At 40.0% G+C, this 24,357-nt stretch overlaps 1 protein-coding gene across 2 annotated transcripts in view; it reads right to left on the reverse strand.

The window, feature by feature from the left end:
• The window catches only part of eys (eyes shut homolog), a 722,499-nt gene that overhangs the window by 617,698 nt on the left and 80,444 nt on the right, over positions 1-24,357 (reverse strand). For both annotated transcript variants that reach the window (XM_061910381.1, XM_061910382.1), the window contains exons 5-6: positions 19,602-19,744; positions 8,205-8,319 (exon numbers count right to left, since the gene is read on the reverse strand). In XM_061910381.1, coding sequence (XP_061766365.1) covers positions 8,205-8,319; positions 19,602-19,744 — 258 coding nt within the window. The remainder of the gene's footprint in view (positions 1-8,204; positions 8,320-19,601; positions 19,745-24,357) is intronic.

Genomic DNA, 24,357 nt, shown 5'->3' on the forward strand with positions numbered 1-24,357 from the left:
AAAATCTGGAATAGTCTTCCTGAAGATGTGAGACGGGTCTCAACATTGGCAATGTTCATATCCTGTCTGATAACACTTTTATTTAATTGAACATATGACAACTGAACATATGTGGTCTATTGTATTTAATTTTAATCAATTACGACTGTTTTTATGATACGTGTATTTTCTGATTTTTTTTTTTTAAATACGATTTAATATTTTTATGTTTGTCTTTTTCCCCCTGTAATGCACTTTAAATTGTCTTGTGTGCAAATTGTGCTCTACAAATAAACTTGCCTTACCTATTTTGGACTGATGTGAAGGGAATTTTCTTACATTGTTCAAATGAACTGGAATAAAACTGGAAAACATTGACATCTTGTACAAAGTAGGAAAACACAAATTATGAGGTTTTTCCCAAATGCCAATAAGAAAAATGAACGATTATAAACCATTTATACCTTGGTGAATGATGAACAAACCCATTTCTGATGGCATGGCTGGTTCGGCAAACATAAGGTTACACAAGACAAGGCTCAACACAACTCTCTTTAAAAACATACAAGCATGATTGTGTTCTTTGTAGTTAAGTAGCCGCACTAAGAATTGGGAATAAAATTCCATTGCACATTCCAATATGCACTTTGACATGTATGAAGCATAGCATGTTCTATTCCCTTGGAAAAAGGGTTAGCGTGGCACTTTTCCAACATGATAAGGAGACCAAACACACTTAAAAAATGACAAGTGCCTTGTTGAGGAAGATAAAAGTGAAGGTGATGGATCTATGTCTCCAGACTTGAACACAATTGAGCACCTGAGGCAAGAGCTGACAAACATCCACCGGCTCCATCAGTGATGTCATCAGGGGGTGGAAGAAGATTCTAGTAACAACACTGCTAGATACCAATGGTTCTTCCACTACTGTAAATGTTAACACTCGTTTGAACATGCACACTTTGAAGTATACGCAAGTGTGTTGTCAGTTATAGTAAATAAACAAGGGGTCACCAACCTTTTTGAAACCAGGAGCTACTTCTTGGGTACTGATTAATGCGAAGGGCTACCAGTTTGATACACACTTAAATAAATTGCCAGAAATAGCCAATTCGCTCAATTTACCTTTAATAAATAAATCTATATATATAAAAAAAATGGGTACTGTTTGTCAGTCAGTCTTACATTTTTTTTCCTTTTACGGAAGGTTTTTTGTAGAGAATAAATGATGAAAAAAACACTTAATTGAACGGTTTAAAAGAGGAGAAAACACGAAAAAAATTAAAATAAAATGTTTAAACATAGTTTATCTTCAATTTTGACTCTTTTAAAATCCAAAATTTAACCCCAAAAAATTAATAGAAAAAACTTAAAAATAAAAAATTGAAAAAGGAATTTATGGAACATCATTAGTATTTTTTCCTGATTAAGACTCATTTTAGAATTTTGATGACATGTTTTAAAAAGGTTAAAATCTAATCTGCACTTTGTTAGAATATATAACAAATTGGACCAAGCTATATTTCTAACAAAGACAAATCATTATTTTTGTAGATGTTCCAGAACAAAAATTTTAAAAGAAATTCAAAAGACTTTGAAATAAGATTTAAATTTGATTCTACAGATTTTCTAGATTTGGCAGAATAATTTTTGGGAATTTTAATCATAATAAGTTTGAAGAAATATTTCACAAATATTCTTCGTTGGAAAAACAGAAGCTAAAATGAAGAATTGAATTAAGATGTATTTTTTATTCTTTACAATAAATAAAAAAAATACTTCAACATTGATTTAAATTGTCAGGAAAGAAGAGGAAGGATTTTAAAACGTAAAAAGGTACATGTGTTTAAAAATCCTAAAACCATTTTTAAAGTTGTATTTTTTCTCTAAAATTGTCTTTCTGAAAGTTTTAAGAAGCAAAGTAAAAAAAAAAAAATGAATTTATTCAAACAAGTGAAGACCAAGTCTTTAAAATATTTTCTTGGATTTTCAAATTCTATTTGAGTTTTGTCTCTTAGAATTAAAAATGTCGAGCAAAGCGAGACCAGCTTGCTAGTAAATAAATAAAATTAAAAAAATAGAGGCAGCTCACTGGTAAGTGCTGCGTTTTGAGCTATTTTTAGAACAGGCCAGCAGGCCACTCATCTGGTCCTTACGAGCAACCGCGTTGGTGACCCCTTATATAGACAATAATTGCTGTGTGTAGACTTATTGATTGTACAGCAGAAGGCAGTGTTCATTTTTGTTGACTAATAATCTTCATCTTAGTTATTGTCACCAACCTACTTTTTGCTGACGAGAATAGGACAATAATGAACCAAAACAAAATGCACGTTGATTAAGACAATAACACAATTAACGGACATTTTTATCCACGAATAAAATCAAAATGAACTTTTGACAGAAACGAAACCCAATCATATGTAATTTTGTGGGAGAAGTTTGGAAGAAATCCAATCACAAGGGGCCGGGAGTGAGTTACGAAGGAGAAGCAATCAGATGCTTGTGAGATGCAGAAGTTGTATTTCTCACCACTAAAATGATAATGTGTGGATTTAACATGTTCCTGCTACACCTTAGAGAAAGTAAAGAGGGCACATTTTATTTTTGATGCCATCAGCTGGTGAGTCTACACAAGAGTTGGTTCAAGCTATGTGTATTTGCTGCTTCCGGTTCTCCTGCGTTCATAAACAATTTAGAATGAAAACATTGCAACCTAATTCCGCTTCACAAAACACATAAACACCTTTTTTGCCAGAGTCATGGCAGAAAAAAACGCCCACCGTTCCTACCGCTAAGCATGGGGATGGTAGTATTATGGTCTTGGCCTGTTTTGCTGCCAATGAAACTGGTGCTTTACAGAGAGTAAAAGGGACAATGAAAAAGGAGGATTGCCTCAAAATTCTTCAGGACAACCTAAAATCATCAACCCGGAGGTCGGGTCTTGGGCACAGTTGGGTGTTCCAACAGGACAATGACCCCAAACTGATGCCAAACGTGGTAACGGAATGGCAAAATCGGGCGAAAACGAAAATTTTAGAATGGCCTTCCCAGAGTCCTGAATTAAACGTGTGGACAATGCTGAAGAAACACGTCCATGTCAGAAAACCCACACATTGGCTGAACTGCACCAATTTTGTCAAGAGGAAAGGTCAAAAATTCAACCAGAAGCTTGCCAGAAGCTTGTGGATTGCTACCAAAAGCGCCTTATTGCAGTGAAACTTGCCAAGGGACATCCATCCATCCATCCATTTTGTACCGCTTATTCCCTTTGGGGTCACGGGGGGCGCTGGTGCCTATTTCAGCTACAATCTGGCGGAAGGCAGTGTACACCCTGGACAAGTAGCCACCTCATCGCAGGGCCAACACAGATAGACAACATTCACACTCACATTCACACACTAGGGCCAATTTAGTGTTGCCAATCAACCTATCCCCAGGTGCATGTCTTTGGAAGTGAAGTGGGAGGAAGCCGGAGTACCCGGAGGAAACCCACGCATTCACGGGGAGAACATGCAAACTCCACAAAGAAACATCCCGAGCCCGGAATTGAACCCAGGACTATTGAGGACCTTCGTATTGTGAGGCAAACGCACTAACCCCTTGCTGCACACCAAGGGACATGTAACCAAATATTAAAATTGCAGTATATATACTTTTGACCTAGCAGATTTGGTCACATTTCAAGTAGACCTATAATAGATTCACAAAAAAAATTAAGTATGTAGTCCAATCACTCTATCACAAATAAATAAGTTTTGGAAATGATTGGAAACTCAAGACCGCAATGACATTATGTTCTTTACAAGTGTATGTACACTTTTGACCATGACTGTATATAAACAGTATATATATACATATATATATATATATATATATCCATCCATCCATCCATTTCCTACCGCTTATTCCCTTTGGGGTCGCGGGGGACGTTGGTGCCTATCTCAGCTACAATCGGGTGGAAGGCAGCGTACACCCTGGACAAGTAGCAACCTCATCCCAGGGATATATATATATATATATATATATATAGACATCACGGATGTCTGCCTAAACTAAATCAGATTAAATTGATGTATTAACAATAATCCTACTTTGTGGAAATGTGTTAAAATGGTTAGAGTGTCCGCCCTGAGATCGGTAGGTTGTGAGTTCAAACCCCGGCCGAGTCATACCAAAGACTATAAAAATGGGACTCATTACCTCCCTGTTTGGCACTTAGCATTAAGGGTTGGAATTGGGGGTTTAATGACTAAAAATTATTCCTGGGCGCGGCCACCGCTGCTGCCCACTGCTCCCCTCACCTCCCAGGGGGTGATCAAGGGTGATGGGTCAAATGCAGAGAATAATTTTGCCACACCTTGGGTGTGTGTGACAATCATGGGTACTTTAACTTTATTCTGTGCACATTATTGAGGGCTGCGGTAAAAACAACCTGAAGAATGCCTCAAAATGAATCCACTGAGTTTACTACTCTTTTAAAGGCCTACTGAAACCCACTACTACCCACCACGCAGTCTGATAATTTATATATCAATGATGAAATATTAACATTGCAACACATGCCAATACGGCCTTTTTAGTTTACTAAATTACAATTTTAAATTTCCCGGGAGTTTTTTCTTGATGATGTGTACGCGTGATGTCACGGACTGTTAGGAAATATGAGCGCTGTGCACACACACACAGCTAAAAGTCTGTAACAGTCACTGTTCTGCGTTGTGTCTTTTTTTTCGTGATGAACACAGGATTCAAGTTGAGGAGGATTTATTCACCAGCTTTTTCATAGGGACCAAAAGAAAAGGACGTCACATACAGTCCACAGTATCTCTCCACTACAGAATAAAGAAAGAGGAAAAAAACACACACACATTAATGGCTCAGCAGCACACAAGATGTCCACACAAACGCAGCAAAGTACCCTCGACCCGTGCACAAAATCACATGGTCAGGAAACCCCGCAGCAACTGCCGCTAGCATCAAGCTAATCCACACATCATTTAGCAAATAAGTCCGTTTTTTACAACACTTTAATGAAACGAAAATTCAGGAATTCAACCCACATGCTTACAAGCTTGCCACAAAACAGTGTGCACTTTAAAATACTTTAAAAGTGACAAACAAAAAGTTTATAAAACAATAAAAGGAGAGAGACATAAGCATGACTTACCAGCTGCAGGAGTCAGTGCTCACTGAAGCTGGTCACGCAGGTGCAACGCCAAATCACCCCCCCGGGAAACAAAAACGTATGTAATAGAAAACAATAAAGCGGAACCTATTTACAATGACAGACACTTTAGGGGAAGTTCAGAACATAAAATGATGTGAATAAATTACCAAAAATTATAAATAAAATAAAATACAATTTAGCTCGGCTACAACTTGTCTGCTTTAACGGCATAATTACAAAGTATTTTGGAGATGTGTGTTGCTGAATCTTTTGCAATTTGTTCAATTAATATTGGAGAAGTCAAAGTAGAAACATGGAGTTGGGAAGCTTTAGCCTTTAGCCAAACAAACACACGGTGATTCCTTGTTTAAAATTCACGGCGGTGAAGCTTCACTATGGATCAGAGCGAACATGGATCCCGACCGAATGTCAATCAGCAGGTTTCGGTGAGAAAATTGTGGTAAAAAGTTGCTTCTTACCGGAGATCAGCTGAGCTTGTGTCGCCCATAAAGCTGCCGCCGACTTCCCTGAGACACTGGCGTCAACATTGATTGATTGATTGATTGATACTTTTAATAGTAGATTGCACAGTTCAGTACATATTCCGTACAATTGACCACTAAATGGTAACACCCGAATAAGTTTTTCAACTTGTTTAAGTCGGGGTCCACGTTAATCAATTCATGGTACAAATATATACTATCAGCATAATACAGTCATCACACAGGTTAATCATCATAGTATATACATTGAATTATTTACATTATTTACAACACACCCGTGGACACACACCTCCGACTATCAGGTACTGTTAAACTCACTAAAACACAATAGAAAGATAAGGGATTTCCCAGAATTATCCTAGTAAATGTGTCTAAAAACATTTGAATTCGTCCCAATGCAATCGCTTTTTTTTTTTTTTCGTCTAGTCCGTCGCTATCAATATCCTCGAATACAAATCTTTAATCCTCGCTCAAATTAATGGGGAAATTGTCGTTTTCTCGGTCCGAATAGCTCTTTTTGTCGGAGGCTCCCTTTAAAAACAATGTGAGGATGTGAGGAGCCCTCAACATGTGATGTCATCGTCTGCGACTTCCGGTAAAGGCAGGGCTTTTCTGTTAGCAAGCAAAAGTTGAGAACTTTATCGTGGATGTTCTCTACTAAATCCTTTCAAAATATGTCAATATCGCGAAATGATCAAGTATGACACATACAATGGACCTGCTATCCCCATTTAAATAAGAAAATCTCATTTCAGTAGGCCTTTAATATCTTTGATTGATTGATTGATACTTTTATTAGTAGATTGCACAGTTCAGTACATATTCCGTACAATTGACCACTAAATGGTAACACCCGAATAAGTTTTTCAACTTGTTTAAGTCGGGGTCCACGTTAATCAATTCATGGTACAAATATATACTATCAACATAATACAGTCATCACACAAGTTAATCATCATAGTATGTACATTGAATTATTTACATTATTTACAATCCGGGGGGTGGGATGAGGAGCTTTGGTTGATATCAGAACTTCAGTCATCAACAATTGCATCAACAGAGAAATGTGGACATTGAAACAGTGTAGGTCTTATTTAGTAGGATATGTACAGCCAGCAGAGAACATAGTGAGTTCAGATAGCATAAGAACAAGTATATACATTAGAAGTACATTTGAGTTGTTTATAATCCGGGGAGATGGGATGTGAATGGAGGAGGGTAGTAGTAAAGTGTTGAAGTTGCCTGCAGGTGTTGTTTTAGAGCGGTTTTGAAGGAATATAGAGATGCACTTACTTTTATACCTCTTGGGAGTGCATTCCACATTGATGTGGCATAGAAAGAGAATGAGTTAAGACCTTTGTTAGATCGAAATCTGGGTTTAACGTGGTTTGTGGAGCTCCCCCTGGTGTTGTGGTTATGGCGGTCATTTACGTTAAGGAAGTAATTTGACATGTACTCCGGTATCAAGGAGGTGTAGCGGATTTTATAGACTAGGCTCAGTGCAAGTTGTTTTACTCTGTCCTCCACCCTGAGCCAGCCCACTTTGGAGAAGTGGGTTGGATTGAGGTGTGATTTGGGGTGGAGATCTAAAAGGAACCGGATTAGCTTATTCTGGGATGTTTGGAGTCTAGATTTGAGGGTTTTGGAGGTGCTGGGGTACCAGGACGTGCAAGCGTAATCGAAGAAGGGTTGAATGAGAGTTCCCGCTAGAATTCTCAAGGTGCTTTTGTTGACCAGAGAGGAGATTCTGTAGAGGAATCTCGTTCTTTGGTTGACCTTTTTGATCACCTTGGTTGCCATTTTATCACAGGAAAGATTAGCCTCTAGAATGGAACCTAGGTAGGTGATCTCATCCTTCCTGGTGATAACAATGTCACCCACTTTTATAGTGAAGTCACTGACCTTCTTAAGTTTGATATGGGACCCAAATAGGATGGATTCCGTTTTACCTAAGTGTATGGATGATCTCTATGTTGAAGAGCTCACCAAAACAAAGCAGAGGTTGTATTTAATTATCTCAAAGATCTAACGCAACAAAACCGACAATAATTAGGAGCTTAGGGATATCACAAAGGATTCTCAATTTGTCGTAAAATACAGATGTTTGTGACAAGTGAGCAAAGAGAGGCACATTAAACCAGAAGCTGTCTTGTCTGAGCAAAGCTATTACATCAAGTGATTAATGGTCTAGAATTAGATTAGTGCTATCTGCAGACAGATCTCACCATTCTGCTTCCTTGCTCCAATTAATGACAGACTTTTTTGGGGGGGAAAAAATTTCAAAGAACCAGGGACGGAACGACTTTTTGCATACGCATGTGACATGCAGATGTCTTATTTGGTGTGTTAAAAGCGCCAGGAAATCAGCCATTAACACTTCATATTAAGCCAAAAATTACACAATTGTTCACAGCTAATTTGAAGCATCTGTCACTATAAAACTAATCAATGTCCTATTAAAGGAGATCACGTGATCCTCGCAGGTGGCAACATGAGACATATTTCTGGGGAGTCAGAGTATTTGATTATGACCGAGACATTGAATTACTCACCTGATATCCGCCAATTACACTCAAACACAATCCCTCATTTAGGCAGTTGATATTGAGCAGCCGGCAGTAGTCAATTACTTCTTCACAATTCTTCCCGGAAAACGCCCGCAGGCATCTGTTGGGAGGAGGTCAGAGTCATTGGATCAATTCTCCTCGAGCCATATTTTCAGATGCATACATTTCTTTGTTAAATTTTTTATATTTTTAAAACAGTTTGCAGTTCCTATAGCGCAGTGGTTCTCAAATGGGGGTACGCGTACCCCTGGGCGTACTTAAAGGTATGCCAGGGGGTACGTGAGATTTTTCAAAAATGTTCTAAGAAATAGCAACAATATAAACATCCCTTATAAATATATTTATCAAATAATACTTCAACAAAATATGAATGTAAGTTCATAAACTGTGAAAAGAAATGCAACAATGCAATATTCAGTGTTGACAGCTCGATTTTTTTGTGGACATGTTCCAGAAATATTGATGTTAAAGATTTATTTTTTTGTGAAGAAATGTTTAGAATTAAGTTCATGAATCCAGATTGATCTGTATTACAATCCCCAAAGATGGCACTTTAAGTTGATGATTACCTCATTGTGTAGAAATATTTATTTATAATTGAATCACTAGTTATTTTTATATATTTTTTCCCAAATAGTTCAAGAAAGACCACTACAAATGAGCAATATTTTGCACTGTTATAGAATCAGAAACTGATGACATAGTGCTGTATTTTACTTCTTTATCTCTTTTTTTCAACCAAAAATGCCTTGCGCTGATTAGGGGGTACTTAAATTAAAAACATTTTCACAGGGGGTACATCACGGAAAAAAGGTTGAGAACCACTGCTATAGCGGATATTAAAAGGTTAATGAATGAAATCGAGTCAAAGAGGATGACAGTAAGAAGTCAGACAGATAAATAAAATATACAATACTTTTTTTTCCAGAAATTCTAAATATGTGATGACATATATTGTATTGGATCCATTGGAAAGTATTCACAGCGCTTTACTTTCCCCACATTTTGTTATTTTACAGCCTTATTCTAAAATGGAATTAATGAATTTTCGTTCTCAAAATTCTACTAACACTACCCAAATAATGACAATGTGAAAATATTTTTTTTATTTGTTTTATTTTGCAAATTTATTGAAAATAAAACAAACAATCACATGTACAGTCGTGGTCAAAAGTTTACATACACTTGTAAAGAATATAATGTCATGGCTGTCTTGTGATCCAATAATTTCTACAACTCTTGTTTTTTTGTGATATAGTGATTGGAAAACAGACTTCCATCCATCCATTTTCTACCGCTTATTTCCTTTTGGGGGTCGCGGGGGGCGCTGGCACCTATCTCAGCTACGATCGGGCGGAAGGCGGCGTACACCCTGGACAATTTGTTGGTCAAGAAAACATTCGTGAAGTTTGGTTCTTTTATGATTTTATTATGGGTCTACTGAAAATGTGACCAAATTTGCTGGGTCAAAAGTATACATACAGCAATGTTAATATTTGTTTGTACGTCCCTCGGCAAGTTTCACTGCAATAAGGCGCTTTTGGTAGCCATCCACAAGCAATGAAGTTCAGCTAAAAGTGTTCATTTTCTTACATGGACTTGTTTCTTCAGCATTGTCCACACATTTAAGTCAGGACTTTGGGAAGGCCGTTCTAAAACCTTCATTCTAGCCTGATTTAGCCATTCCTTTACCATTTGTGACGTGTGTTTGGGGTCATTGTCCTGTTGGAATACCCAACCGCGCCCAAGACCCAACCTCCGGGCTGATGATTTTAGGTTGTCCTGAAGAATTTGGAGGTAATCCTCGTTTTTCATTGTCCCATTTACTCTTTGTAAAGCACCGGTTCCATTGGCAGCAAAACAGGCCCATCACATAATACTACCACCACCATGCTTGACTGTAGGTCTGGTGTTCCTGGGATTAAAGGCCTCACCTTTTGTCCTCCTAACATATTGCTGGGGAATGCGGCCAAATAGCTCAATTTTTGTTTCATCTGACATCACATTAACAAAGATTAAACCCTCTGGAGGAAATCTCTGTGGTCTAATGAAACAAAAATGTAGCTGTTTGGCCACAAGACGATGTTCACTTTTGATCGTGTATTCCCAGCCTTTGCTCAATACTTTGTTGATGCACCTTTGGCAGCAATTACAGTTTCAAGTATTTTTGAATACTGAAGTGTATTTCCGGTCTGGTCTTCTCACGGCAGTGCGGCTGGATCAAGAGAGACGTCGGAGACGCTTTGCTGAACAAAAAGTTGCTTTATTACAGGCGAATGCCATTATTCAGGTCTGCAGTACTGGGAGGAGCCTAGGTCAAAAAATTAAAGACTCCTTACTAGAGAAGCCAGTTTTTATATTCCTCCTTTCTGTCTCGGGGTGTGTGTGCTAAGTAGTGTAGTAACGATACCAATATGTTGTCACCGGTACCAACATGTATTTCAATACTTTTCTGTAGTTTTCGGTAGTTTTCTAAATAAAGGGCACCACAAAAAATTTCATTATTGGCTTTATTTTAACAAAATATATTAGGGGACATTAAACATATGTTTCTTATTTCAAGTTCATCCTTAAATAAAATAGTGAACATACTAGATAACTTGTCTTTTAGTAGTAAGTAAACAAACAGACTCCTAATTCAGCTGCTGAAATATGCAGTAACATATTGTGTCATTTTCTATTCTATTTTGTTGTCTAAATTATCAAGGAGAAGTGGTGGAAAATGAATTATTAATCTACTTGTTCATTTGCTGTTAATATCTGCTTACTTTCTCTTTTAACATGTTCTATCTACACTTCTGTTAAAATGTAATAATCACTTATTCTTCTGTTAGATACTTTACATTAGTTTTGGATGATGCCACAAATTTGGGTATCAGTCCGATACCAAGTAGTTACAGGATCAAACATTGGTCATATTCAAAGTCCTCATGTTTCCAGGGACAGTCTATAAACATAATGTTAATTAAAAAAAAAAAAACGAAACAGCATTTTGTGATGCTAAAAAATATTGATGTAATCATAGGAGTATCGACTATATACGCTATTGTACTTGGTATCATTACAGTGGATTTTAGGTAAAGATCCACCAATGGCTTTTTCTTATATCGTAGCGTCCCGGAAGAGTTGGTGCTGCAAGTAATTCTGGGAATTTGTTCTGTAGTGTTTATGTTGTGTTGCAAATATTCTCCCAAAATATGTTAGTCATTTTGTTTAGTGTGGTTTCACTAGATGGCACATGTTTATGACATTGTTAGCGTTGTTCACATGGCCACACTTAGTGTGACATTTATGGCTGTTGAGTAAGTATGCCCTCAATTCTCTTGTGTGTTCAATGTCAAGATGCTCGTACTTGATGGTTAATCATTTGACAAAGTGATATTTTGTCTTGGCTTTGTTAATTATAAACCTGTTCATAATACATTCAATGTCACAACTACGGTTTGCTGTAATTTGCAGGGATGCATGTGCGGTTAAGACCCGTCCTACAGGGTTGATGCTTGACAAAAATGTACTATATTTGTCACCATGGAGACAAGGATTGGTGATTTAGAAGTAGCTACAACACTGCTGGCTGCGGATGGATAATAATCTGACTGATTACAGACTTGAGTCTGTATTTGCTGCCAAAGGTGCACCAATAACGTATTAAGCAAAGGCAATGCTTACAAACATGTACATGTGATTGTTTTAGTTGTAATACATTTGCAATTAAAAAAACGAACAAAAAAAAAACGGTTTTATTGTATGCAAAATGTTGAGGACAAAATGAATGTACTCCATTTTAGAATAAGGCTGTAACTTGAAGGACAAAATGTCTAGATCATAGGCATTAAATAATGTCCCACGAAAATTATATGTGTGGGGTTATCAAACAAAACATGTAGTATTCTACACATGTTGCTGTGAAAGTCTTGCTGAAATTGTTTGGGAAATATTCAGGAGAAGGACACTTTAAAATAGAACTGCACTTGTGCCCATTATTCAAAATTTATATGTAAGCAGGAACACACGTTTTCTTATTTGTATTTTCTAAATAGTGAAAAACATCTAGCAAGTGGTGGGTCACAAAGCAGGTAATGGAGATTGACCTATTATACCCTTACAGCCCTCCAAATATCATCCAAACACCTCCAAATACATGCTGTGTGTATTTTTGTATTTTATGATGTAATAGGCGGCTTCACGGTGGCAGAGGGGTTAGTGCGTCTGCCTCACAATACGAAGGTCTTGTAGTCCTGGGTTCAAATCCAGGCTCGGAATCTTTCTGTGTGGAGTTTGCATGTTCTCCCCGTGAATGCGTGGGTTCCCTCCGGGTACTCCGGCTTCCTCCCACTTCCAAAGACATGCACCTGGGGATAGGTTGATTGGCAACACTAAATTGGCCCTAGTGTGTGAATGTGAGAGTGAATGTTGTCTGTCTATCTGTGTTGGCCCTGCGATGAGGTGGCGACTTGTCCAGGGTGTACCCCACCTTCCGCCCGATTGTAGCTGAGATAGGCGCCAGCGCCCCCCGCGACCCCGGAAGGGAATAAGCGGTAGAAAATGGATGGATGTTGTAATAGGCAAAAATCATGATAACATGTAGTATGTGTCACATCTGGGTTTTCGTAGCTTTCTGCGGGGTCGTTCTGCAGACGGACAACTCTGGACAAAGGGTGCAGGTAAGAACGTTATTTATTCCTTAAGATCAAAGTATTACAAAAATAGTTAACGAGCCGGCAGAACCATGTGCCTGATCGCACTCAAAGCTAAAGCAAATACTCAGCATAGACTATGGACAAGACAAAACTCACATAACAGGTGCCTGTAGCAAACAAAGACGCCAGACTCAGCGTGGTGAGCAAGGTGAATAAATAGCTCTCTGATTAGTGGTTGACACCAGCTGAGTGTGGGACCACTAACCACAGGCAGGTGAACCCAATTAATCCCCACGGTGACCAAAATAAACCCAGGAGTGCACAAAACAGGAACTAAGGGAGTCCAAAACTAACAGAACAAAACCAAAGCATGATCAGGACCGCGGATCATGACAATATGTACAGTATTTTGTGAGTGCAAGTGACGACTACTTTGGGACAAATCATGATCCAGAACCTTATATTTTTGCATCTGAGTACAAGGAGGATGAGCTACAAGTTTTAAAAGCTGTGTTGATTGATTGATTGATTGATACTTTTATTAGTAGATTGCACAGTACAGTACATATTCCGTACAATTGACCACTAAATGGTAACACCCGAATAAGTTTTTCAACTTGTTTAAGTCGGGGTCCACGTTAATCAATTCATGGTGTGCTAAGCAGATCCAGCTATATTGAAAACCTAAATATTTTTCATATTAAAAAAGTTAACCAAAATCTTGGCTCCTATAAAAGAGCTGCAAGGCAAGGATTAATGTTTCCATACTCAGAGGCAATTCAGCAACAGTAGCTCAGTCGCTAGTTTACCTCTTGCTCCAGGCCCGGAGGAGCAGTGCAGGTGTCTCTGTGAGAAAGGCACTGTTATATTAAAAGTAGTTCCTCTGTGTTAGCTCCTACAATAACAAAGTTGCCATAGCTAGGTTAATATGCAGGTCACAGCATGTAAAGTGAACATAGTTATTTGTTTTTGGACGTTTTTTTTTAAAATAAGGCTTTAAATGCGGACTAGATGAATCCCATTACCTATATTGTTAGCCGCCTCTTGTTAACAGCTGTTTTACTATTTGGAACGTACACAAAAATGAAAAACAATTAGTTATAGTCTCACATTAGGATTGTAAAAATTGTCCCAAAAGTGCTGTTCCCCTTTAAAATATTGACATAAACAGGTAAATGGAAACACAATCAATTATTTAACAAAACAAAAAACAAATATTGTATACAAACATAATAATGATCTCTTTGCTATTACATAAGAAGATCAATCAGTTTGTGGCTTTGATACAAATATAAAATTATATATAATCAATTCAGTTAAAACATATCCTAAATATTTACACCCAACAATTGTATATTAATATTGTGTTGTTGTTTTTTTCATCGCTGTTAAATTCACTTTTGTCGATTAATACAAACAATATTTGCTGTCACTAATGGTAAAGTGGTTAAGACGAGTCTGATCAACATGTATTTTCTTCCTAGTGAATCACAAAATTTAGTCAGCAACAAAAAGAAAGACACAAAAAGAAACTTTTTATGTATAAGCACATTATTCAACAGCACACTGGAAGACTATTAATCGCCATATACAATAAAAAAAGGTTTCAGTTTGATGATAGGTATCCACCGCGCATGAGAAGAAAGAGTATGGAAGAATGCAATCTATAAGAAGAATGTAATCCACACAATGACTATAATCTACCAAAACATTGTAATCTTTAAGAAGAATGTCTCATTGCGGTGAAGAACAATTTCAATGCCTGCGTGCAGTTTATTTTAGAGCCTGTTCACACGACAGTTAAGTTACATTTATAACTACATTTATTTTGTTATACCTCGTCAGGAGGCAATCACATGAAGTAATCAGTGTACAGCTTGGAAAGCAGTATGAGCTACAATTTGGAGGCGTTTTTGAGGTTATTTTAATGTTGGAAAATTGCCGTGTGGCCTATTTTCCAGAGGGAGGCAATCAAGCGCTGCTTCAGAATGTCACAGTAAATGGCATTAATGTTTCCATTAACGAACCACAGCTCCCCAGTACTGGCAACACTCATGCAGACAGACTATGAGGCTATCACCACCATGTTTGGCTGTAGGCAGGATACAATGACCTTGATACTTGCGTTTTAGACAATAATGATGGTGTGTTGAGTCACTTTAAGTGAACAGTAAAGTCAAACAGTGTTCCCTCTCAAACGGGTGTCAAACGTACCGTCCACAAGTTCAGTTCGCTAAATATAAAAATGACGGCTTTTATTTAATGAAATAAACTGCTGTTCTAAATGTGTCCACTGGATAAAGATGAAATGTCAGCTGACTTTAGGCACCTTTGGATTTGCTGGCGTTACTCCAATTACGGCAGGTGAAAGCAATCAGCTGCTCCTCTTGTGGCTGGCAGCAGGTTGCCGCAGAATCGATGTGAAATAGTATTTCTTCATTGTAAATTATTCACTCATCAAATAAAATACATTAGATGCAAAGACTTAAGTCAAGTTGACCATTATCTTTGTAACTAAGGGTTCAATGTAGCGCTTGCAATTGGTTGAATAAATGATGTGCACCCTGAACTCCAGTGTAAAAATGTTATTTTTCTACATTTGTTCTTTGTTTTATTTTATTTTATGCTTAAATCTTCTATGTTCACATTGGATAAGTTTGTAGTTATCATACCTTGATTTGAACCATAGTGTGAAGTGAAGTAAAGTTAATTATGTGTATATTGCGCCTTTCTCTAGTGACTCAAAGCACTTTACATAGTGAAACCCAACATCTAAGTTACATTTAAATCTATGCAGGTGGCACTGGGAGCAGGTGGGTAAAGTGTCTTGCCCAAGGAGGCAAAGGGCAGTGACTAGGATGGCAGGAGCTGGGATCAAACCTGGAACCCTCAAGTTGCTGGCACTGCCACTCTACCAACCGAGCTATTCTGCCCCAATCATTGTAATTTTGATAATAATTTAGTTTATATTATGATTTTAATATTTGAATGATGATAAATGAATGTGTTGTGGCAGATGCAGAAGTCAGCAAAGCGGTGATTTGAGGAAACGGTCGATTGCTTTTCCAAAGACGTCTTTAATGGTGAACTGCCAACATGAGAAAGCTAAGCAGGAAGTGCTTGAAGATGAATGGCTTTGTAAAAAACACTGAGACAAAGTCTAAGTTCATTGCGTTCTCCATGGTGTTTTTAAAACGGCACCAATTTTTTCCTCAGATTTTTTAACTAACTTGAAGTGTTTTGCCAAGAAGATACTTTGTAATACGTACATTTCCATAATGTGCTTGTCGTATTTTTGGCCAAAGTAAGACAAATAAAGTAATCTGAAAATGTTTTTGTTTAAGTTTTAATGTCATGATTTTACCAGTCCTGCCCGAGTGGGAATACATTTTCCTCCATGCGGCCCCTGTGCTAAAATGACTTTGACACCCCTGTACTTAAGTACCATTGAGTACATTGAGGTTTTAAGTACCAATTTAAGTCGTCATGTTAAAATTTTATACTAAAATGAGTGTCTGGAGAGTTTAAGAGCTTTGAGATCAGGGCTACCACAGGATAAATTGAGCCCCTGAACAAATTTAATTTGGAGCCACACCAACCCCATTACAAAACCTTGTCCATTATTTTTTAATTCATGCGAAACAGTTTTTATACTTTTTTAATCAAACTTTAATTAATTTTGATGCATGTTTTGTACAAAAACAAACTCAACTTTAACATACATTTATCAACAATCCTCAACCGGGAGTCAAACCCAGTATTACTGCAGCCCATGGCAAGCAGTCACTGTGCGCCAATGGAGCCAGTCGGAATTTCCGAGTAAATTTGCCATTATACTCTCATCAATGACAGAGCGGGAAGTGGCTCGGAATAAATTTGCGCCCTGTCTTTCATTAATTGACATTTTACATGTGCTTTTTCATGCAAAACATGGATTGTGGGGCTCTAGGCCCGGTGTTTGATCTGTGTATGTGGAAGGGCAGACCTGATAGGGGAGTGAGTGAGTGTGTGTGGAGGGCTTGATAAATCTTTAAAAGCATATTATATTCATGAAACTCTGGGTCTGGAATGTAACCCTTAAGATTATTAAGGAGACTTTGTATTGCTCTTGAAGATGTACACTGACTACTCCAAAATACCCAAGTTAGACTTATATAGTATGCGTGGCGCAGTGGAAGAGTGGCCGTGCGCAACCCGAGGGTCCCTGGTTCAAATCCCACCTAGTACCGACCTCGTCACGTCCGTTGTGTCCTGAGCAAGACACTTCACCCTTGCTCCTGATGGGTGCTGGTTGGCGCCTTGCATGGCAGCTCCCTCCATCAGTGTGTGAATGTGTGTGTGAATGGGTAAATGTGGAAGTAGTGTCAAAGCGCTTTGAGTACCTTGAAGGTAGAAAAGCGCTATACAAGTACAACCCATTTATTTATTTATTTAATAAAAGTGTGTTGCTGACATGTGTAAGCTGTAGCCTACACTCTTTTGTATTTTCCGGACCATAGGGCGCACCGGATTATAAGGCGCACGGCCAACGAATGGTCTATTTTTTATCTTTTTCTCTCACCGGATTATAGGAGTCATTTTATTTTTATTTTTTTTCTAAAAGGAAAATACTTCCTTGTGTTCTACATAACATGTAATGGTGGTTCTTTGGTCAAAATGTTGCTTCGAATATGTTTTACAGATCATCGTCAAGCTGCTTTCTGACAGTCGCTTCCGGATCCGCCGTTTTGTGGGCGTTCTTATTTACGTGGCTCACCTTTGGCAGCGTTTTCTCCACGTCATTTTTGTTGTAGCGGTGTAGCGTGCAAGGACAGGAGTGGAAGAAGTGTCAAAAGATGGAGCTGACTGTTTTAATAACATTCAGACTTTACTTAAATCAATAATGGAGAAGCATCTCCTCATTCGGGAACAACCACACCGGAAATGTGTCCTGTGAAAAACCGTCTGACCGTAACTCTAATAACTAAAGTTCCTTAGGTGAATAATGTAAACTCACTACACCGGTATGTTTTAGCGCTTTCATGCCGTTTACTGACAGATATAAGTAAGAACTTTACGCTACTTTATATTAGAAATGGCAACAGTGGAGGATGAATGTCCCATAACAATTGGGAAAAAGAAGAAGCTTATCAACTACGGCGTCAGGACTTATGCAGATCCCAAATACAGTTCAGCAGGTACCAGAAGGTAAGAAAAGCTGCTTTTGCATAATATTGCAAAACAAAACAGATTATATGTCTTACCTAATACACACACCATAATAATACTTGTATGTTTAATGCGGCGACAATCCTTCAAGCGGTGCAGATTCATGGTTTACCAAAGTCGTACTAAAACATTTTAATAGATTTTTGAGCACTGTGTGTAATTTTCTATATTTTTAGTGGAACATATAAAACGTTGGTTTTGTTTACCTGAGACTGATCATATATTTATCTCTTATGTTTGACTGCCATCTACTGGTCACACTTATCATTACACAATAATAATAAAATGGCTTTGAGGTGGGTGAGTTTAACCAAATGTATTCGTTACATTAGGCGCACCGGGTTATAAGGCGCATTGTAGAATTTTGAAGAAAAATAAAATGATTTTAAGTGTGCCTTATAGCCCGGAAAATACGGTAATTACATTTCCAGCTCATATTACATGTCGTTGGATGCAATTTGTTCAGAAAGATGTATAAAGGTTTCCTGGCACAGTTGAGTAGGATATTGTAGCTTTACTAAAAGCTGTCTCAGGATGCATTTTTTTTTTAGCTGCGTTTTAAACCATTGTTTCTTAACAATAGTGCCAAAAAAATATGAGTTTCTCAACTTGGATCCGTTTGGGCGGCAGCTATACTCGATTGTAGTACACTTTTACACCGCTTGTGAGAGCAATGGCAACATAAAAAAAAACAGAAGAAGACTGGCGCTAAGGTCATAGCGTAGTTTCTTAAACGCAAAAATTATGACTAAAGCGGTGAACCAGTATTTTTATTTGCAATCTAATTTTATTGACTGTTTAGTTCAGAAACATTTGTATTTATTATTAATATAGTTTATTTCAAGAAGGACAAGCAGTAGAAAAATCGATGAATGGGTATTTTAGCATTAAATCATTTTATGATAATTGATTTTTCATCAGTTAATTTGAGTCCTTACTTATACTTTTTTTTTTTCCTAATCAGCCTGACCTAAGCCTAAAGTTTATGTGTTAAATAAATAACCTTTGTCATTAATACATGCTTTCATATCATTTGACTAATTTGTAAACTGAAATTAGGTTAGGTATCGCGATAGAATATGATTTAAATAAAAAATAAGATGGCTATTTCAGTGTTAATATTTGATTGAGCCCTGCGACCCGCTCTTGTGGAAAAGTTGGGGCCTGAGGTCAAAAAGGCTAAGAACGAGGGGTTTCAAAGCGTTTAATGCTTAAACGCGATAAGGTTTGTAATGATAAAGGAATGTGTCAACTTGTAAAACAAAGCAGTTTGAATATTATTCAATTTATAGATAAAAACGGAGGTTGATGGAAAACCAACTGAGTTGTCTTTAAGGACACAGCAAGGACAGATTTTAGCCATGATTGATACTTTCTGTTACAACAATATGTAAATGAAATGTCATCACAGGACAATATTAGGAAATGTGGTTTAAATTAAGCTCAGCAAGTGTACCTGCAGTCGCTTAGAAATAAAAATAAATGTAGACCAGCAGCCACTGTTCGAGCCAAGTGTGTGTTTTGTGCGTTTCACCTGCACGCATAATCACCTCCCCTGGACACACAGGTGGCATTGTTGAGGCAGGGTGATGGGCTGCACGCGTTCCGGGTTCCAAGTTCCGGTGTCGTGTTGCATGCTGGGTCCACTTTACCATCTGCACACACACATTCGAGAGCCTGCGCACAGGGGCCAGAAAAAGACAGCATTGTGGAAAACAATGCAGGATTATTTCACACATCTTTTGAAGGTGCTTTAAGTGTACAATTGTGCCTCTATTCAATGTCGGCATACATTTGGAAATGAGTGCGGTATTTGCAAGTAGGAAAAATTGTAACTCGAAAACTGCAATGGAACCTTAACATTTTAATGTCTCAAAAGTCTGACTTTTTGGAAACGACCAACCTCAGAGATGGTATCTGAGACGTCACTTGAGACTTCCATACAAGGCAAAAAAAATACCTCAGCGAACCTCCAATTAGAGAACACCAAAAGATTAACTGTTTTAATAATTTGAATTAGATTTTAAGGAAACCATCGTAGTCACCATAGCACAGGTTCTAGGTGAGCATAATAGGAATATAATACCTTAATAATAATAACCCATGGCATTATCGTGGGTTTTCCTGCATGCCATCTTCATAACTAAAGTAGAAAGCTATTGTCCATCCATCCATCCATCTTCTTTCCCTTATCCGAGGTCGGGTCGCGGGGGCAACAGCCTAAGCAGGGAAACCCAGACTTCCCTCTCCCCAGCCACTTCATCTAGCTCTTCCCGGGGGATCCCGAGGCGTTCCCAGGCCAGCCGGGAGACATAGTCTTCCCAACGTGTCCTGGGTCTTCCCCGTGGCCTCCTACCGGTTGGACGTGCCCTAAACCCCTCCCTAGGGAGGCGTTCGGGTGGCATCCTGACCAGATGCCTGAACCACCTCATCTGGCTCCTCTCGATGTGGAGGAGCAGCGGCTTTACTTTGAGTTCCTCCCGGATGACAGAGCTTCTCACCCTATCTCTAAGGGAGAGCCCCGCCACCCGGCGGAGGAAACTCATTTCGGCCGCTTGTACCCGTGATCTTATCCTTTCGGTCATGACCCAAAGCTCATGACCATAGGTGAGGATGGGAACGTAGATCGAGCGGTAAATTGAGAGCTTTGCCTTCCGGCTCAGCTCCTTCTTCACCACAAAGGATCGGTACAACGTCCGCATTACTGAAGACGCCGCACCGATCCGCCTGTCGATCTCACAATCCACTCTTCCCCCACTCGTGAACAAGACTCCTAGGTACTTGAACTCCTCCACTTGAAAGCTATTGTGCAGGAAAATATTCCTTTGCCATTTTTAAGTATCGCTTCGAAGCCGTCCGGCACCGTGTATGGTGCGGATGGTGTTCTGCTGACTTCGACTGCGGATGTTGTGGATCGGTGGAGGGAATACTTCGAAGACCTCCTCAATCCCACCAACACGTCTTTCTTTGAGGAAGCGGTGCCTGGGAAATCTGTAGTGGACTCTCCTATTTCTGGGGCTGAGGTCGCTGAGGTAGTTAAAAAGCTCCTCGGCGGCAAGGCCCCGGGGGTGGATGAGATCCGCCCGGAGTTCCTTAAGGCTCTGGATGCTGTGGGGCTGTCTTGGTTGACAAGACTCTGCAGCATCGCGTGGACATCGGGGGCGGTACCTCTGGATTGGCAGACCGGGGTGGTGGTCCCTCTCTTTAAGAAGGGGGACCGGAGGGTGTGTTCCAACTATCGTGGGATCACACTCCTCAGCCTTCCCGGTAAGATTTATTCAGGTGTACTGGAGAGGAGGCTTCGCCGGATAGTCGAACCTCGGATTCAGGAGGAACAGTGTGGTTTTCGTCCTGGTCGTGGAACTGTGGACCAGCTCTATACTCTCGGCAGGGTTCTTGAGGGTGCATGGGAGTTTGCCCAACCAGTCTACATGTGCTTTGTGGACTTGGAGAAGGCATTCGACCGTGTCCCTCGGGAAGTCCTGTGGGGAGTGCTCAGAGAGTATGGAGTATCGGAATGTCTTATTGTGGCAGTCCGCTCCCTGTATGATCAGTGTCAGAGCTTGGTCCGCATTGCTGGCAGTAAGTCGGACACGTTTCCAGTGAAGGTTGGACTCCGCCAAGGCTGTCCTTTGTCACCGATTCTGTTCATAACTTTTATGGACAGAATTTCTAGGCGCAGTCAAGGCGTTGAGGGGTTCCGGTTTGGTGGGAACGGGATTAGGTCTCTGCTTTTTGCAGATGATGTAGTCCTGATGGCTTCATCTGGCCGGGATCTTCAGCTCTCACTGGATCGGTTCGCAGCCGAGTGTGAAGCGACCGGAATGAGAATCAGCACCTCCAAGTCCGAGTCCATGGTTCTCGCCCGGAAAAGGGTGGAGTGCCATCTCCGGGTTGGGGAGGAGACCCTGCCCCAAGTGGAGGAGTTCAAGTACCTAGGAGTCTTGTTCACGAGTGGGGGAAGAGTGGATCGTGAGATCGACAGGCGGATCGGTGCGGCGTCTTCAGTAATGCGGACGTTGTATCGATCCGTTGTGGTGAAGAAGGAGCTGAGCCGGAAGGCAAAGCTCTCAATTTACCGGTCGATCTACGTTCCCATCCTCACCTATGGTCATGAGCTTTGGGTCATGACCGAAAGGATAAGATCACGGGTACAAGCGGCCGAAATGAGTTTCCTCCGCCGGGTGGCGGGGCTCTCCCTTAGAGATAGGGTGAGAAGCTCTGCCATCCGGGAGGAGCTCAACGTAAAGCCGCTGCTCCTCCACATCGAGAGGAGCCAGATGAGGTGGTTCGGGCATCTGGTCAGGATGCCACCCGAACGCCTCCCTAGGGATGTGTTTAGGGCACGTCCAGCTGGTAGGAGGCCACGGGGAAGACCCAGGACACGTTGGAAAGACTATGTCTCCCGGCTGGCCTGGGAACGCCTCGGGATCCCCCGGGAAGAGCTAGACGAAGTGGCTGGAGATAGGGAAGTCTGGGCTTCCCTGCTTAGGCTGCTGCCCCCGCGACCCGACCTCGGATAAGCGGAAGATGATGGATGGATGGATGGCATTTTTAAGTATGTTTTTTTTGAGTCATCAGCTTGAAGCGTCCCTCTGTCTCCGACTCCCTCGTCATCATGTGACATGAGCTACTGGCTGCGCCAGAAACTTTACTTTTATAATGAACGGGTGTTTGTGTGAGCGGCGGAACCTTCTCGGGTTTTCGGTTGGTTTGGGTTAAAGCATGGGGGTTCTTTAGTGTTAAACAGCAGCAATGCATTGGCAATGAATTGACTGAAAGTCTCTCTATTTGGTGTTGTATGACTGTAACCCCAAACTGTGTGTTGGCAGTGGCCTGTCCCCTGCATAGATGGTGGATACAGGTAATGACCTGGTCAGCATTGTTGGTGAGGGCTTGTATATAGAGATGTCCGATAATATCGGACTGCCGATATTATCGGCCGATAAATGCTTAAAAATATAATATCGGAAATTATCTGTATCGTTGTGGAGATCTCGCTCCTCCGGGTTCTTTGGACCACCAATGATGGACATGACAGTCTTGTTCATTCTTGTAAAGAAAGATTTATTTTTCAATAAATGTTCATTTTCCCTCATCAGGATGTCTGTTTTCGCTGTCGCTCATGTTTGTGCTCGTTTTCCAACATCCACCACCTGCCGCTGATCTCAAAGCTGGTCCTGGCACACCCCACTTTGCCGCAGGCCCCCCCAATCGGTTTCAAAATGATCGGTATCGGTTTCAAAAAGTAAAGTTTTTAAAACGCCGCTGTGTACACGGACGTTGGGAGAAGCACAGAGCGCCAATAAACCTTAAAGGCACTGCCGTTGCGTGCCGGCCCAGTCACATAATATCTACAGATTTTCACCCACACAAGTGAATGCAACGCATACTTGGTCAACAGACATACATGTCAAATTGAGGGTGGCCGTATAAACAACTTTAACACTGTTACAAATATGCGCCACAATGTTAACCCACACCAAACAAGAATGACAAACACATTTCGAGAGACCATCCGCACCGTAACACAACATAAACACAACAGAACAAATACCCAGAACCCCTTGCAGCATTAACTCTTCGGGGACATTTACCATTCTAATCAACTACACATTTTAGCTCTAAAGTTGATATGCCTTTATGACCCAAATATGTGCATTTATTTTACAGAGGATTTTTAGCCAAAATTTAAAAAGGTTATTTAAATCTAATCTAATCTCTTAGGTAAATCCCTTGTGTATTTTCCAACTAAAAACATCATCAGAGCCTTCACTTTTCATGATCGTGAGCCACTCAGATGACCCATTCATCCATTTTCTTCCGCTTGTCCCTTTTGGGGTGACGGGGAGTGCTGGAGCCTATCTCAGCTGCATTCGGGCGGAAAGCGGGATACACCCCGGACAAGTCGCCACCTCATTACAGGGCCAACACAGATAGACAAAATTCACACTCACATTCACATACTAGGGACCATTTAGTGTTGCCAATCAACTTATCCCCAGGTGCATGTATTTGGAAGTGGGAGGAAGTCAGAGTATCCGGAGGGAACCCACGCATTCATGGGGAGAACATGCAAACTCCACACAGAAAGATCCCGAGCCCAGGATTGAACTCAGGACTACTCAGGACCTTTGTATTATGAGGCACATGCAATAACCCCTGTACCACCGTGCTGCCACACTCAGATGAATTCCTGATATTTCCGTTGGGTGTATGATGTCATGTTGTTTTTGGTCTACCTCTCCTACGTTTACCATTCAAGTTTTCCCCAAGAAGCAGTTTCTAAA

The sequence above is a fragment of the Nerophis ophidion genome, linkage group LG09 (genome assembly GCF_033978795.1).
Source record: "Nerophis ophidion isolate RoL-2023_Sa linkage group LG09, RoL_Noph_v1.0, whole genome shotgun sequence".
NCBI classification, from domain to species: Eukaryota; Metazoa; Chordata; class Actinopteri; order Syngnathiformes; family Syngnathidae; genus Nerophis; species Nerophis ophidion.